General features: G+C 37.8%; 2 protein-coding genes across 3 annotated transcripts in view; both read left to right on the top strand.

The window, feature by feature from the left end:
• LOC101889232 (lysophospholipid acyltransferase 5) overlaps positions 1–18848 on the top strand; it is a 451325-nt gene that overhangs the window by 213915 nt on the left and 218562 nt on the right. The window lies entirely within an intron of this gene.
• LOC101890244 (phosphatase Herzog) overlaps positions 1673–18848 on the top strand; it is a 197479-nt gene continuing 180303 nt past the window's right edge. Inside the window, exons 1-2 of one of the 2 annotated variants that reach the window (XM_020035733.2) lie at positions 1673–2568; positions 5412–5901. In XM_020035733.2, coding sequence (XP_019891292.1) covers positions 5829–5901 — 73 coding nt within the window. In that variant the 5' untranslated portion in view covers positions 1673–2568; positions 5412–5828. The remainder of the gene's footprint in view (positions 2569–5411; positions 5902–18848) is intronic. The other variant, XM_059124234.1, reaches the window with a different exon arrangement.

The following is an 18848-nucleotide window of genomic DNA, read 5'->3' as shown; positions in this document are numbered from 1 at the left end:
CGTGTTCAGTGCCATTAAAATTAGAAGTCATCATAACAACGAGGTCGTTTATGATTATCCTTGGGACGTGCTGATTACCCTTAGAACTTTCATCCCATAACTATTTCAATTCTTTGCTGGCTCTCCACGAATTTTTCGCGAACTTCTCCTATTAAAGTTGAATCGCAATCTATTCTAAGCTTTGAAGCCGTTTTTGAAAGCTTTGGAAATGAAATTAGCGCAGGTTGGGCTCAGCCATAGCTGGAGGTTGCTGAAAACGAATGCTACTTAGAGTGTTCCATCGAGTTTCTTTTTGATTGAGTAATTGGTGTGGCCAGCTGAAAAGAAAATTTATAACAAGGTTATTTATAACATTCCAAGAGTAAATTGCGCTAATTACCCTTAGAAATGGCACTCCATAACTATTTTAATTCTTTGTGGATGTCGTGTTCATATAAAAAATAATGATTCATTCTCTCAAGCTATGCTGCTGCCACTTAAAATCTTATTTTTTTTTTTTCATACATATTTTTTCAATTTTCCAACGTTTTTTTTGTTTTATTTTTTTTAAAATCAAATCAAACGGTTTAAAATGAGTCTGGCAATATGACAAAGTACAGAGTGGACGTTTTTAACGGCGGCAGAAATGGATGTAAAAGTGATGCCAAGTTTCTTACATTCAGTGCAAACACGAATAATACCGAGAAAACTAATGAAAAGAAATAATCGAGTTTTCGATTATGTGATTTCAGTCAAAAATTAATCATTTGGAAAAAAAATTATGGTATGGAATAAAAAAAAATGAATAAATTATAAAGGGAAACGATGACAGAAATAGAGTGCGTCTCTGGCATCCCTTTTTGATATGTCACAAAATATGCTATGTGAAGACTTATGTAGCCACACCTTTACATAATTATGAAGGGGATTATTAAAGCTCATGGCTATTCAGACGATCCCGCTTAATTTTAAGCATTAGAAGACAACATTGAAGCATTTATTCGTGAACTTAATTTTCCCAGCAGCTATGTCGGTGCGACTACCTATATTCTTCTACTACGCACAAACCGGTAAGAATCTACTAGTTTTTCATTTTTTCCCAAAATCAGGAAGGAAAAATCGGTTATCGTAGTTATTTTTTTTACATTTTTGCAGTTCTGGAATAAAGCATATAAGGACCGTACTATCAATTAAAATACAAACTTCATGTATTTTTCTGAATATTATTTGCTCCGTTCCAGAACCTCCAAGAATCTACTAGTTTTCCAATTTTTTCAATATCATAAAGGAAAAAATGGTTATCGTTGTAAAAACTTTTGCATTCTTCAAGAATCTACTAGTTTTGCTACTTTTCGAGATTTCATAAAGGTAAAATTAGTTTCCGTATTAAAAACTTTTACATTCTTGCAGACCAAATGTGTTTTTTAATCGTTCCTTTAGCTCTGAAGAAATCACATCTTATAATTTTGCTATGTTTTTTTCTTTATCCTCTTTTTACCATTACTAAAATTGCATATTTTCATCTTCTCAACATATTTATTGTCCCACAACAAAAAACCGCAAAAATATCTGCGAAAATAGATGACAAAAATCGAAAGTCGATTGTAAATAATCGTTTTTAATGATTTTTAGTACATCCAATCGACGACTACGACTTTACTAAAAGCCGATTAATCAAAAGTCGACCTATGTATCCCTATTTGCCTCAGTCACATTTAGACACAATGAAAATGAACTGACTGGTCGCGGACGGAAAAAAATGAATTGAAACGACAAAGAATATACGAAGAAAAGAAAATCGTGAAAAAAGAATAATTATTTTTTAATTATTTCAGTTTTTAAAACAAGTTCGCATTAATAATATCGGGTGTGTGAGTGCATTCTTGTGAGAAATGTGAGCAAAACAAAATTTGGGAAAAAAAGAATAATTTTTATTAAAATAAATTAAAGTTGTCTAAAAGCAGATACCAGCCAGCCAGCCAGACTCTGACTGTTGCGCGTAAACAAAACAAAATTAGAAGAAAAAAAGTTGAAAGGAAAAGATAAAAATTTCGTATAATTTTGGATTCCTCCGACCCATCCGTGTGAGTGTGAATGAGTGAGAGAGAGCAAACAACGACGACGACGAAACGCAATACGAAGAAAATACGACAAGTTGAATAGTAAAGCAAAACAGAAGTAAGAAACGACAAAAAAGAGAATAAGAAAGAAATAGAATGCAGTTGAAATAAAGAAAAAAATAAAAGAAAAACAGCAGCCTCTCTTGCAGTCATCCCAAGCCACCACAACAACAACAGCAGTAGCAGCAGTTCATTTCAAATTCTTAAGTTGCCTTCATTTGGATTTTGTGTTTGAATTCTAATAAAATAAATTTCAGTTTATTTCGGTTTTAAAGATTTTATTTTCTCTCCAATCTAAAGAGTGCAATAATAAATTTAAATAATAAATAATCGAAAAGAAAATAAAATCAAAATCCAGCAGCAGCAGCAAGGAAATTCAAGGGAAAAAATATCTCTGCTTTATAACGCAAAAAGAAATACAAACAAAAAGAAGCAGAAAAAGAGGGAATATAAAGAAAAAGCAAAGAAGGTAAGAATACAACAAAAATTGAAATAACAATTCTTATCTGAGTGTGTTTGTACTAGTGTGTGCGTGTGTGTTTCAGTGTTGAGTGTGAGGAGTATCTGTGTGTTTTCAATGGCCATTAAATAAAATTGTTGATGAGTGCACGGCGGACAAATGTGTGCCGGTGTGTGCGTTCACAATCATAAAATGAAATTAAAAATTCGTATTGAACAATCCCATATTTTATTTTTGCTATTTTTATTGGACCTGATAGGTATTTGCCATAGATTGGCCTATGAAATTTGGTGACAGTTGGCAAAGAATTTCGAAAACAAATTGAATTCATTAAAGAAAAATGGCATTGTAGCATTGACCTTTTTTCCACTCCACCACCAGCCAGCAGCCACCAGATTATCCACCACTTATCATCGAGAAAAACCATTTATGAATCATAACTGGGTGGCTGGCTGACTTGAGATTTGTCTCAACCAACACAAAAGACCGGTTTGGATTATTTTTCGAAAAAATCTGCAAAGCCGGTTTTGGAATTTTTATTTTTTAAATGAACAGTTGTTTTGCATTATTTTGTGTGTGGCAACGAAAACGCCCATTTTTTTGAAAATACTTCTCAGATTTAATTTATCAAAATTGGAACTTCAAAAAAAATCTCAAATTTCCAATTCTTGTTGAAATGAAAAAAAAAAAAAAAAAAATAAATAAAAATAAAATAAAATAAAATGGAAATATTTTTTAATTCATATTTTCATAAAACAAACAAGAAAAAAATCTCAATTTCAATTGCCACCAAAAATCCGGGTCTAATGTGTGCCGGGTCTAACCCGGATTTTCGTGTCAAATTTCCGGTTTCAAGAATATTTTTGAAAGATTATATCCATTTTTTTGCAGGGGGTTTTACAAAAAAAAAAAAAAAAAAAAAAAAAAAAATCCGTTTAAAAAAAAATCAATTATTTTGATTCTGGTCAAATATTCGGTTTATCATATCCATATCAAAATTAATTTTAGAAAGCTTTAATTATCAGCTACAATTTGATAACTATTTTGCTGAGCCCCATAATCAAACCTTTTTATTTTTTACGGGTTTTTATAAAAATCCGGTTCAAAAAATATATATTTGAACCGTTTTGAATAACCCCATCATGTTTCCACTTTTTGGTAGGTTTTTTCAAAAGTTTTCAAATGAAAGTCGGTTTAGTAGATCCGGGCTTTGAACCCGAACTTTCGGGTCAAATATCCGGATATACGGGTTCGTCGCCCCAAGAAAAAAAGCACTTTCCCCTAAAACAAGGTAAAAATATCTAACTCTGAAAAAATGTTCAAAAAAATTGTTAAAAAAAACTTTTTGTGGGCTTTAAAAAAACCGGTTGGAAAAAATCAAGACAACCCTTAGATCCAATCGTTTAACCACATCGTGTGACCAGTTGTTGAATAGGGGTTTACAGAAGCCTGCAAATGTCAATATTTTGTCACACCGGTTTAATAGATCTGTTTCTAACTGGGGTCTTGAACCCGGTTTTTCGGGTCAATTATCCGGGTATACGGTTTAGTCCACCAGCAAGAATTCCACTCGAACCGATTTTCACAATACTTCAAATGAAATATTTTACATATCGGTTTTTATACCCGTAGATCCGGTTCTAACCGGGGTCTTGAATCCGGATATCCGGGTATAAGGGTCCTTCACACCAAGAAAAAAGGTACTATCCCCTAAACAAGGTAAAAAATATCCAACCTATTAAATTTTTACAAGTTTTCAAATTAATATTGGTTTGGTAGACCCGGGTTTGATCCCGAATTTTCGGGTCAAGTATTCAACTATACGCCTTTATTCTCCCCTAAACATGGAAAAAATATTTAACTCCGAAAAGAATTAAAAAAAAAATCGAAAAAAAAAATTTTGGGTTTTATAAAAAAACCGGTTGGAAAAAATCAAGAAAACACCCAGATCGATTTGTAGAGGTACATAGTGCGACCACTTATTGAATGCAAAAGCTTTCAAATGTCAATATTTTTCACACCGCTTTAGTAGATCAGTTTTAAACTCGAATATTCGGGTCAAATATATACCCGGATATCTCGCGTAAAATGTCATATATATATTCGGATATAGGTTCTTTAATTACGGTTTTTGGGGATTTTATAAGAAATTCTGGTTCAAATATAACGCTCGAACCGATTTCCATAATATTCCAAATGAAATATTTTCCATATCGGTTTAAGACCCGTAGATCCGGTTCTAAACCGGGTCTTGAAACCGGATATTCGGATCAAATAACCCAATATCTGGATTTGTCTTCTTCACAATAAAAAAGTACTTTCCAGGAATTAGGACACCTACCTCTGGAAAATAATTCAGAAAAAAATCCAGAAGTTTTTGCTAAACTTGGGTTGTTCGTTCCACTTTTTGGGGGCTTTTTAAAAAACATCTGAGTCGAATGTAACTTCTGAACCGATTGTCATCATCTTTTAAATGCAATATTTTCTATATCGGTGGATTCCGGTTTAGAACCGGGACTTGAAACCGGATTTTCGGGTAAAATATCCGGTTAACCGGTTTCGTCCCCCTAAGAAATATCCTACTTCCTATAAACAAGACAAAAATATCTACTTCTGGAAAGAAGTTTTCATCATCTTTCAAATGCAATATTTTCCATATCGGTAGATTCCGGTTTAGACCCGGGTCTTGAAACCGGATTTTCGGGTCAAATATCCGTGTAACCGGTTTGGTCTCCCTAAGAAAAATCTTCCTTCCCATAAACAAGACAAAAATATCTACTTCTGGAAAGAAATTTAAAAAAAATCAAGAGTTCCTTATATTAATCTTCTTCCTTTTCCTCTTCTCTTTTCAGATCTTTTTTAAAACCTGTGTGCATTTCTTTACGTTAATTTTCAGTTCATCGAATTATCAACAAGAAAAAAATTGAAAATAAAAAGTAAATTATTAAAAAAAAATATTCCATAGTGATTTTTGCCGGCAAAATATTTTATTATTCCATTTTCGTTTCGCTGTTAATTTTTTTCGATAAAATATTTTTGTTTTGTTAAAATCATAAAAATTTCATCGAATCATAAATAATTTAATTATAATTTGTGGAATTCAATTATTCTTCGATCAATACACGACGACGACGTCCTGCTGTTTCGCAAAAAAAAGAAGCTACTTCAACGCCAACATTTGAACAAAAAACATCGTTTCCTTTTTTTTTTCTTCAACAATTTTTGAATTATTTTTTTGGGATATTTTCGGTTCAACAATTTATGCTTAAATGGATGCAACATCAATAATCACACAAGTCGCCCGCGATGACGAACAATTGAATGTTTATCCAAATGAAAAAGGTAAGTGAAGTGAAATTGATAATTCTGTTTTTCAAGGTAATGAGAATTTTAAATTCCAGGTGAAAATTTTAGATTAAGTTCGGAAAAAATTAAAATGTTTTATGGGACCTAAATTTAGATTAGATGAAATGAAGATCTGTGGAATTCACAATTCCTGTGGGCTGGAAAGAAGATTTCCAAGAGAAACTTTAATTTACCTTGGCACCAATGAAGTTCTTTAAGAGAGCCTAAGTTCAGACTTGAATTCAAGATTTCCTATGAGAACCTAAATTCAGATAAGCCGAAATGAAGATTCTTTAGATCGAAGCCATAATTAAGCCGGACTAAATTCAATATTTCGTAGAGACATGCACCAAATGGCCAATCTCAGTCCAAATCACCAGAATTTCGACGCATCCGACCGAATTTAGCTCAGAAGCAAGTACATCAAATTTGGTGAAAATCGGTTCAGATATAGCTATAGCTCCCATATATATGTTTCATCCGATTTGGGGTTTTCCTCACATGAGTAATATGCATTCGACAACAATGATATTTGGTATCAGATATCTTATAGAGCTCCGAAATACCTCTGCCAAATTTCATCGAGATCGGTTCAGATTTGGATATAACTCCCATAGATATGTTGAGCCGATTTCGGATTAATTGTGCACCAAATCGCCAATATCAGTCCAAATGACTTGAATTTTGGCACATCCGACCGAATTCAGTCCAGAAGCAAGTACATCAAATTTGGTGAAAATCGCTTCAGATATAGCCATAGCTCCCGTGTATATGTATCGTCCGATTTGGGGTTTTAAGTTCTTCACATGAGTAATATGCATCCCATATGAATGATATTTTGTACCAGAAATCTTATAGAGCTTGAAAATACCTTTGCCAAATTGCATCGAGATCGGTTAAGGTTTGGATATAGCTCCCATATATATCCTCAACCGATTTCGGGAAAATTGTGCACTAAATGGCCAATAGCGTTCCAAATGATTTGAATTTTGGTACATCCGACCGAATTCAGTTTAGAAGCAAGTACATCAAATTTGGAGAAAATCGCTTCAGATATAGCCATAGCTCCCGTGTATATGTTTCATCCGATTTGGGGTTTTAATTCCTCACGTGAGTAATTTGCATTCGACAACAATGATATTTGGTATCAGATATCAGATACAGCCCAGAAATAGCTATGCCAAATTGTATCAAGATCGGTTCAGATTTGGATATAGCTTCTATATATATCTTCAGCCGATTTCGGGTAAATTGTGCACTAAATGTCCAAAGTCAGTCCAAATTACCTGAATTTTTGCACATCCGACCGAATTCAGTGTAGAAGCAAGTACATAGAATTTGGTGAAAATCGCTTCAGATATAGCCATAGCTCCCGTGTATATGTTTCATCCGATTTGGGGTTTTAAGTCCCTCACATTCGTACTATGCATCCGACAACAATGATAAATGGTATCAGATATCTTAAAGAGCTCCGAAATACCTCTGCCAAATTTCATCGAGATCGGCTAAGGTTTGGATATAGCTCCCATGTATATCTTCAACCGATTTCGGATTATTTGTTCACCAAATGGCCAATAGCGTTCCAAATGATTTGAAATTTGGCACATCCGACCGAATTCAGTCTAGAAGCAAGTACATCAAGTTTGGAGAAAATCGCTTCAGATATAGCTATAGCTTCCACATAAATGTATCATCCGAATTGGGATTATTAGTTTCTCACATTCATAATATGCATTCGACAACAATGATATTTGGTACAAAATATCTTATAGAGCTTGGAAATACCTCTGCCAAATTTCATCGAGATCGGCTAAGGTTAGGATGCAGCCCCCATATATATCTTCACCCGATTTCGTTTTAATCGTGCACCAAATGGCCAATCTCAGTCCAAATGACTTGAATTTTGGTACACCCGACCGAATTCAGCCTGGTACCAGATATATTATAGAGCTCGGAAATACATCTGCCAAATTTCATCGAGATCGGTTAAGGTTTGGATATAGCTCCCATACATAACATTAATCCGATTTCAGGTTTATTATGCAAATAATGGCTAATATCAGCCCGAATGGAGAGAATTTTAGGACGTATGTTTCCATTTGTTGGAATCCTTCTCTAGGTGATATCAAGCACTCTATAGCAATGGTATTTGGTATAAAGTATAAAAATGTCAGATTTCAGATTTAGTGAAAATCGCTTCAGAATTGGATATGCCTCCCATATATTAGTTCCCTCTGAATCGACTAAAAACGGCTCTAAAGCCAAATGTTGATAGATGTTATGATCTACTTCAAATAAATTCTTTTGTTACGGGAGCTCTACTAAATATGCCTAGTGGTGTAGGGTATCATATAGTCGGCCCCACCCGATTTTTATACTTTTTTTTCTTAGCGATGACTCATTTTTGTGCCATCCATAATTTGTAGCAGTTTCTGTTACAATATCTTTTGAATAGCCCCCCATCCCTCCTACTCCTCCTCCTCAACCTCTTGTGTTTACAACTTGGGAGTTCAACATATCGTTGTCAATGCCGTTATGGGCCTCTCATCAACACCATAACCAGCCAACCATGTCATCCATCTCAAGCCGGTTTGTTTCTCATGGAAATGTAAACAGAAAAAATTTAGCCAAAGCTGGTCACAATTGTGTGTCTCTGTGTGTGTGTAAATGTCTTCATGAATTGTCTTCTGCTTCTTCTTCTCGTTTCTTATATCATGAATTAAATTGGAATTCTTTTGGCTTGAAATGTTGTTGATGTTGCTGCCGTTGTTGCAGTAAACCGCTGCCGCTGCTGCTGCCGCTTTTGATGGTTGCTGCCTGGCTGACCTTTATTCCACGCTTTACTGTGGCTTTTCAAGCCGCTGCAACAATGAAAAAAACGCTAAAAAAGAATGTGAAAGTTATCATTAATTCATTCATGTCCGGATTTTATGGCAAGTCAAGCCAAGACAAACAATCACCCTTTTGCTGCTCAGACTTGCTCTCACACTCTCTCTTTTTTATGTGTTTCTCTATTTTTTTTCTCTTGATACTGTTGCTGTAATTTTCTGATGATGATGATCTCGGCAATAATAATGTTTGTTTATTTTTATTTGGTTGGTGTTTTTTTGTTGGCGTAATAATATTAAAATTTGTAATTTATAGCTTGCCAACATCAATGTCTTGCTTTTGGTCTTGGCTTTGCAAGACCAAACAAAAATTAGTTTGTATTTCTCTTTTTTTTTTTTTTTTGATTGTAAACAAGCCTGAGAAGCAGCAGCAACAAAAGCAACATGATGACCGAATTATTTCATTTGGCATTTTAATTAAGTTTTGTTTTTATGCTGCGGATTAAAATCTCGGAAGAAGAAGACATCTTGTTTTTTTTTTGGTTATGAGATTGGCCTAGAAATGTTAAATTACTTCATTGAAATTTAAAATAAAAATGTTGAATTAATTACAAAATATTAAATCCAGAGGGGTCGGAATTGTAGATTTCCCATTTTTTTTTTAAATTTGAAAATTTTTCTCACAAAAAAAAAAAATAATAAAATTAATAAATAAATAAAATAAAAAATAAAAATAAAAAAAAAAATAAAATAAAAAAATAAGATTTCCCATGGAATTCATAATTCAGCTGAGCCACAATGAGACACACCCAGGCAAACTTTATTTCAGCTCAGCTGGAATAAAGATTTTTCAGAGAGAACCTAATTTCAGGCGCTCCGAATTGAAGTTTTTCAACTGGGCGGATTTGAGGTTAATTCACCTAGAATTTAAAAAATTAAGACCCCTCTGTGGGAAGGTACCAGAAGGAGGAGACCGATATATTCTATCTTTACACCAGATCGTGTATTACTAGAAAGATTAGAATGTGTGAAGTTTGAAGAGAATCGGATGCTTATTTCGCATTTTGTGAACTTTTCGGTTATTTAAAATTTTGAACACTTTGTAGGGAAGGTACCAGAAGGAATGGAGCGATTTATCATATCTTCTCACCAGATCTTGTGTTGAAGGAAATATTGGGATGTACGAAATTTGAAGAGAATCGGATGCTTATTTCGCATTTTGTGAACGTTTAGGTTATTAAAAATTTTGAACACTTTGTGTGGAAGGTATTAGAAGGAGTGGAGCGATTTATCCCATCTTCCCATCAGATCGGGTATTACTAGAAATATTAGGATGTGTGGGATTTGAAGAGAATCTGATGATTATTTCGCATTTTATGAGCGTTTTTGTCCATCAACATTTTGACGACTTTGTGGGGAAGCTACCAGAAGGAGTTGTCCGATATCCTCCATCTTCACACCATATTTTGAGTTGGTAGGACAATTGGCATGTGTGATAGTTGAAGAGAATCGGATGTTTATTTCGCATTTTATAAGCGTTTTAGAAATTTAGGATTTTGACCACTTTGTGGGGAAGGTACCCGAAGGAGTGGGCCGAGGCACCCCATCTTCACAGCAGACATTGTGCTAGTGGAAATAATGGGATATGATATAATTTGAAGAGAATCGATTGATTATTTCGAATTTTATAAGCCTTATGGTCTTTCAAAATTTTTACCACTTTGTGGGGGAGGTACCAGAAAGAATGGAGCGATTTATCATATCTTCACACCATATCTTGAGTTGATGGAAATATTGGCATTAGTAATATTTGAAAAGATTCGGAGGATTATTTTACATTTTATGAGCGTTTTTAATTTTTCAAAATTTTGACCTCTTTGTGGGGGGAGGTACCAAAAGGATTGGTCCGATTTATTCCATCTTCACAACAGATGTTGTGTTGATGGAAATATTGTGATGTACGAAATTTTGAGAGAATCGAAAGCTTATTTCGGATTTTATGAGCGTTATGATTATTCAAAATTTTGACCCCTTTGTGGGGGAGGTACCAGTAGGAGTTGACCTATGTCTACTATCTTCCCACCAGATCTTGTGTTGGTAGTAATATTAGGATGTGTGAAATTTGAAGAGAATCGGTTGATTATTTCGCATTTTATAAGCGTTTTGGAAATTCAAGATTTTGACCCCTTTGTGGGCGAGGTACCAGAAGGAGTGGTCCGATTTATTCCATCTTCACATCAGACCATGTTTCCGTGGAAATATTGGGATGTGTGAAATTTGAAAAGGATCAGATGATTATTCCGCAATTTATGCGAGTTTTTATTATTCAAAATGTTGACCCCTTTGTGGGGGAGGTACCAGAAGGGGTGGTCCGATTTATTCCATCTTCACAAAAGATCTTGTGTTGATTGAAATATTGGGATATGTGCAATTTGAAAAGAATCGGATATATATTTCACATTTTATGAGCGTTTTGGTTATTCAGAATGTTGACCCTTTTGTGGGGGAGGTACCAGAAGGAGTGGGCCTATGCCTACCATTTTTACACCATATCTTGTGTTGGTAGAAATATTGGAACGTGGGAAGTTTGAAGAGAATCGGATGATTATTTTGCATTTAATGAGTGCTTTGGATTTTCAAAATTTTGACCCTTTTGTGGGGGAGGTACTGAAAGGAGGTGACCTATGCCTACCATCTTTACACCATATCATGTGTTGGTAGAAATATAAAAATGTGTGAAATTTGAAAAGAATTGGTTGATTGCATACCAATTTATGAACGTTTTGAGTTTTTCAAAATGTTGACCCTTTGTGGGGGAGGTACCAGAAGAAGTTGGCCGATTTATCTTATGTTCACACCAGATCTTGTGCTAGTTGAAATAATTCAATGTGTAGATTTTGTAAAGAATTGGACGCTTATTATGCATTTTATTAGCATTTTGGTTTTTCAAAAATTTGAACTCTTCTGGGGAAAGACCTGAAGGAGACCTATTTTCACATCAAGTGAACTCGAAAGATTTTGAAATTCGTCATAGAGAAACATACCCTAATACTTGGAGGAATTCTTTTTCCCAAAATCCATATCCGTTTGATTTACAAAATATTTGTTTTTGCCAAATTTAATTTTAAAATGGTGCAAACTGTTTTGTTTATTTTGTTTTTTCTCTCGCAAAATGTTTGCCCTCCCCCCAAAATTTATGGGAATTTTTTACAATGTATTCAAACTGAGGTAGGATGATGGATTGGTGGATGTGTGGATGGCGAGACGGCTGGGAGGGCAGTCAACCAAACACCAAAATAATAATAGTTTACATGTCTGATTGCCGCCCTCCCTCCCTCTCTCTCTCTCCCTTCACACACACTCACTCTGGTGTCGCAGAATATATTTTTACAAAGTCGTTTTGTTTGTTTTTTTTTTTTTGATTTCGTTGTGTGTCTCGAATACAATTCAATTCATAAAATATTAAATGCTACAGCCAACCAACCCAAACAGGCAAATCAATTGAGATAAACTTCCCAACTGATTTTTATTAAAACGCAATTCATGATTTGTTCGTTCGGTGCTGAGATTGGAATCGAAAAAAAAAAAAATAGAAAATAGAAAAAATATAGAAATAAACAAAACAAACCCCACATTCATTTGTTTAGAGGAGAGCGACAAAAAAATAAAAAAAACGAAACTGGTTTAGAACGCTTTTTGAGTCCAAGCTATTAAATTGTAGCTGATATTAAAAACAACAGTGGAATTTAAGGGGTTACAAATATAGAATAAAAAATGTTATTGAAATCTCTACTCAGTGAGGTTGAACGGGAGGATTCTTATGGAAAAAAAGGAGGATTCTTATGGAAAAAAGGAGGATTCTTATGGAAAATCTCAAAATAGCCCTGTTGAATTGTAGATTTCTAATAGGAACCTAAATTCAGCAGGTGCGAGGTGCAGATTTTCCATAGAAACCGCATTCAGCTGCCCTGAATTTTATATTCCCTACATAAACGTCAAAAAAGCTAAGCTGAATTCAATAATCCCAATGGAATCCTGTGGAATTCAGCTACTGATCTATTGGAACCCATTACTGGCACTTTTTCACTTTGAAAGGCCGATTTTTTTATTTTTTCAAAAAAAATAAATTGCCTTCCGCTCCAGTTTCTTGATATCTATCCATTCTTCCATCCCTCAATCCATCAACAACCCCCCACTTTTTAACATTTGATTATTTCAAATATTGAATGAATTTTATTGGGTTGATGGCTGGTGTTTCAATCCAACCAACATACAAACACTCTCAACACACTTCCATCCACGTTTCCTTAAAGATATTCTCAGCAGCTTTGTTTATTATTTCAATTTTTGTTTCTTTCATGGCTATTGTTTTAAGATTTGAATAAATTTTTGCGGTTGATCGCTTCCGTTCCTATTGTTTTAGAAAAGGGGATTTGAAAAAAAAAAACACAAATTTGAATTTTTATTAACATATTTAGCCATTGTGATATTTTTAACGTTCTCACTTTTCTCACTTTTATTTAAATTATTTTTTTTTAATTAAGGTTTTTATGAAAAATTATAAAAATTCTTTTCAATTTTGAATTTACCTTAAAAAAATCCATCATTTTATTTTAAAAACTGAAAAACAAGAGATTTAGGTACAAAGTCATAATTATAGAGAGTAATAATATTTTGTTGAGAGTAATAACTAAGAGAGGGAGAGTTGAGCAAAGTGGCATAATAAGAATGCTGAGAGCGATACCAAATGGTATGAAAAAGGATAATCTTAATTGGAGACATAGAGGGATCCACGTTGCATTATTCTTCATAGATGAAAAAAAAAAAAAAATAAAGAAAGAGAAAATGAGGTTCTCAGAGAGTCCTTCTACTGTACAGTCCATCTACTCTACATTAGATGGGCTCTCAGAGGCCGTCTACTATAGCGGAGTAGATGGGTCTCTCGGAGGCTATGTAGTATTGGGCCTCCAGACCCATAGGGGCCCATAGGGGAATCCCCCGGGGCCCATAGGGGAATCCCCCCGGGGCCCATAGGGGAATCCCCCGGGGCCCATAGGGGAATCCCCCGGGGACCATAGGGGAATCCCCCGGGGTCCATAGCTGGTCCATTGAGACTCTCTGGCCTCCAGCTCGTCTATTGAGACTCTCTGACCTCTGGCCTCCTGCTCGTCTATTGAGACTCTCTGACCTCCAGCTGGTCCATTGAGACTCTCTGAGCTCTAGCGTGTCTACATCGACTCTCTATCTTTCAACTTGTCTATTAGGACTTACTGACCTCCAGTTCGTTTATATCGACTCTCTGGCCGTCAGCTCATCTATATCGACTCTCTGGTATTCAGTTCGTCTATATCGACTCTATGACTTCCAGCTCGCCTATATCGACTCCCTGTCCTCTCTAGCGCGTCTATATCGACTCTCTGGCCATCCAGCAAGTCTATATCGATTCTCTAGCCTTCAGATCGTCTATATCCACTCTCTGGCTTTCAACTCGCCTATATCGACTCTCTGGCCTCCAGCTCGTTTATATCGACTTTCTGGTATCTAGCTCGTCTATATGGGCTCTCTGGTCTCCAGCTCGTCAATATCGACTCTCTGGCCTGCAACTCGTCTATATCGACTCTCTGGCCTCCATCTCGTCTATATCGACTCTCTGACCTCCAGCTCGTCTATATCGACTCTCTGGCCTCCAATTGGTCTATATCCACTCTCGGGCCTTCAGCTCGTCTATTGAGACTCTCTGAGATCCAGCCTGTCTATTTCGACTGTCTGGCCTCCAGCTGATCTATATCCACTATCGGGCCTCCAGCTCGTCTATATCTTCCCTCTGGCCTCCAGTTCGTTTATATCGACTCTTTGTCCTCCAGCTCGCCTATATAGACTCTCTGACCTCCAGCTTGTCTATATCGACTCTCTGGCCTCCAACACTTCTATATCGACCATGTGGCCTCCAGCTCGTCTATATCGACTCTCGGGCTTTCATCTCGTCTATTGAGACTTTCTGAGCTGTAGTCTGTCTATATCGACTCCCCGGCCTCCAGCTCGTCTGTATTGACTCTCTGGCTTTCAGCTCGTCTATATCGACTTTCTGGCCTCCACCTCGCCTATATCGACTCTCTGGCCTCCAGCTCGTCTATATCGACTCTCTGGCTCCAGCACTTCTATATCGACCCTCTGGCTTTGCCCAAATCGCCTCTGTGGCCTTCAGCTCGTCTCTATAAACTACATGGCCTTCAGACTCCCTGGTTTCCACCTCATCTAGACAAATTTCTTGGCCTTCAGTTGTTTTATATCGACTGTATGGCCTCTCTAGCATCCTTCTGGCCTCCGGGTAGTCTATATAGACTCCCAGGCCCCCAGGAGACCTGTATAGACTCTCTGATCTACAGCTCGCCAACCTTACCTCTTTTCTCTTTCACCTCTTCTTTCTTTCATCTCTTCTATCTTTCACCTCTTCTATCTTTCACTTTTTCTATCTCTCACCTCTTTACCCCCCATTTCATCTTGTTCCCCTTTCCATTGCTTTATGGCAACTGTCACAAATTAATAACATTGCTCTTGCATGCAACAAACAAACAGTTGCCACAACAATTTCTCATATTTTTTACGAGGTCAGAGGCAGGCAACTGGAAGTATGTTTGACTGGCTTTCGATTTTTAGAAATGCCACTCTAATTGAATTCACGCACATCCATTGCGAGTGTGTCTGCATGCCTGCCTGCCATTTCGGCGAATTCAATATGTCATCGTCGGTCGCGTCATATTGCCAGTTGGTCTCGATGGTCAAGTGAATTCCACATTTGATTATTGTCATTAGCACATTTTTTTCCTCATTTGTTGTTGTTGTTGTACATGACTAAAGGCCGCCATGGCGCTGGAACTGTAAAGTGGTTGCCATTCTTTTGAGTATCGCTTTCGAAGTTTTATATTCGTTTAATTTTCGGTACAACAAAAACCAAACGACGACACACTCAACAATGTTTGAGGCGAACGACCCAAATTTTATTATGAAAAGAAAAATTCTGAAAAACGTGATTGAGGTGCTGCAGGTATTTTTTTCGGGGAGGGGGGAATGTGAAAAGAATTGAAAGTGGTCTAAAAAATTTCTCCTGAATTTCTTTAGGCAGCCCGGTTTAATAAAGTTTTTCTTTAAAAATATCAATTCTGCGTATCTGAAATAGGGCTTAGTTAAGGGATTTTTCAGTACAGCTGACTGAAAAGAGCATTCCGTGAGAATTGATTTTTTTGTGGAGACTCCTTTTCAGTTTGAAAATTTCTTATGTCATTCTATGATAAGCTGTTCAGAATTGATTTTTTTGGGCAGCCATAATTCCGCTGTGGTGCCAAATTCAGTAAAAAATTGTGTTACCAATTTTAATTTTGTTGATATATTTCCGGCTCTAAATCCATAGAAATTCATGTTCTCTAAACTAATGCTCCCCAGTGTAACAATCTCCTAAAACCATTGATTCTCATTTGATTCTAGTAACTAGCCTGGTCTCAAGCTTGTCTATATCGATTTTCTGACTTCCAGCTCATCTATTTCTACTCTCTGGCCTCCAGCTCGTCTATATCGACTCGCTGGCCCCCCGCTAGCCTATATCGATTCTCTGGTCTTCAGCTCGTCTATATCGACTCTCTGGCCTCATGCTCGTCTATATCGACTCTCGGGCTTCCAGCTCGTCTATATCGACTCTCTGGCATCCATCTGGTCTCTATCGATTCTCTGCCCTCCAGCTCGTCTCTATCGACTCTCTGGCCTCATACTCGTCTATATCGACTCTCGGGCCTCCAGCTCGTCCCTATCGACTCTCTGGCCTCCAGCTCGTCTCTATCGACTCTCGGGCCTCCAGCTCGTCCCTATCGACTCTCTGGCTTCATGCTCGTCTATATCGATTATCTGGCCTCCAGCTCATCTATTTCGAACCTCTGGCCTCCAGCTTCTCTCTATCGGCACTCTTGCTTCCAGCTCGTCTCTATCGACTCTCTGGCCTCCAGCTCGTCTCTATCGACTCTCGGGCCTCCAGCTCGTCCCTATCGACTCTCTGGCTTCATGCTCGTCTATATCGATTATCTGGCCTCCAGCTCATCTATTTCGAACCTCTGGCCTCCAGCTTCTCTCTATCGGCACTCTTGCTTCCAGCTCGTCTCTATCGACTCTCGGGCCTCCAGCTCGTCCTTATCGACTCTCGGGCCTCCAGCTCGTCCCTATCGACTCTCTGGCTTCATGCTCGTCTATATCGATTATCTGGCCTCCAGCTCATCTATTTCGAACCTCTGGCCTGCAGCTCGTCTATTGAGACTCTCTGGTCTCCAGTGGTCTATATCTACTTTGTAGCCTCCAGCTCGTCTCTATCGACTCTCGGGCCTCCAGCTCGTCCCTATCGACTCTCTGGCTTCATGCTCGTCTATATCGATTATCTGGCCTCCAGCTCATCTATTTCGAACCTCTGGCCTCCAGCTTCTCTCTATCGGCACTCTTGCTTCCAGCTCGTCTCTATCGACTCTCTGGCCTCCAGCTCGTCTCTATCGACTCTCGGGCCTCCAGCTCGTCTCTATCGACTCTCGGGCCTCCAGCTCGTCCCTATCGACTCTCTGGCCTCCAGCTCGTCTATATCGATTATCTGGCCTCCAGCTCATCTATTTCGAACTTCTGGTCTCCAGCTTGTCTCTATCGGCTCTGTGGTCTCCAGCTCGTCTCTATCGAATCTCTGCCCTCATGCTCGTCTATATCGACTCTCTGGCCTCCAGCTCATCTATTTCGAACCTCTGGCCTACAGCTTGTCTCTATCGGCTCTGTGGTCTCCAGCTCGTCTCTATCGAATCTCTGCCCTCATGCTCGTCTATATCGACTCTCTGGCCTCCAGCTCATCTATTTCGAACCTCTGGCCTACAGCTTGTCTCTATCGGCTCTATGGCCTCCAGCTCGTCCATATCGACTCGATGGCCTCCCGCTAGTCTATATCGATTCTCTGGTCTTCAGCTCGTCTATATCGACTCTCTGGCCTCATGCTCGTCTATATCGACTCTCGGGCTTCCAGCTCGTCTATATCGACTCTCTGGCATCCATCTGGTCTCTATCGATTCTCTGCCCTCCAGCTCGTCTCTATCGACTCTCTGGCCTCATACTCGTCTATATCGATTATCTGGCCTCCAGCTCATCTATTTCGAACCTCTGGCCTGCAGCTCGTCTATTGAGACTCTCTGGCCTCCAGTGGTCTATATCGACTTTGTAGCCTCCAGCTCGTCCATATCGACTCGCTGGCCTCCAGCTCGTCTCTATCGACTCTCGGGCCTCCAGCTCGTTCCTATCGACTCTCTGGCTTCATGCTCGTCTATATCGATTATCTGGCCTCCAGCTCGTCTATTTCGAACCTCTGGCCTCCAGCTTCTCTCTATCGGCACTCTTGCTTCCAGCTCGTCTCTATCGACTCTCTGGCATCCATCTGGCCTATATCGATTCTCTTCCCTCCATCTTGTCTATATCGACTCTCTGGTCTCCAGCTTGTCTATATATATATATAAACTAGAGTCTAGTTCCCATCTCCCTCCTTCCTCTCTCTCTCTCACTCTCATGAACCCATACTCCAATCCCCCAGAAATCAAGACAAATGATGTGAAAATTAAAAAAATGTTAAATTTTTTTTCTTCAAAAAGATTTAGGTGAACCAAAAACAAACAAATAAAAAAATTATGAATTTTTGCCAAACCAGTTTGTGGTCGGCTCAAGTCAGTTGGTGGTTTATCAAACACCGACGCAACAAATATAATCAAAAACATAGGACCGTACGTTTCCTTCCGTTGTTTAAATTGAGAATGTGTGTGAGAGAGAGTGGTTGGAGGGAGACATAGAGAGATGGGGATCTGATAACTGATTAGGCTGCTTTGCCAATTGTTTTGAGTTTCACTTGTTGTGGTTCTCTGATGTTGTCGAGAAAAAAGAGGAAGGCGTCAGAGAGAGAGAGAGGCATGGGGTTTTGCTGTTGTTGTCTTTCTCATTTCAAGATATTATGTTTCTTGCAATAGTTTTTTGTAGATTTTTTTTGTAGATGTTTTTTTTGTTTTTAGATTTTAGCACACAATGTGTGTGATCGCACACACACACGTATTCGCCACACAT

Source organism: Musca domestica, unplaced genomic scaffold, assembly GCF_030504385.1.
Source record: "Musca domestica strain aabys unplaced genomic scaffold, Musca_domestica.polishedcontigs.V.1.1 27, whole genome shotgun sequence".
Lineage (NCBI taxonomy): Eukaryota > Metazoa > Arthropoda > Insecta > Diptera > Muscidae > Musca > Musca domestica.
This window is presented reverse-complemented; position numbering and strand designations above follow the sequence as displayed.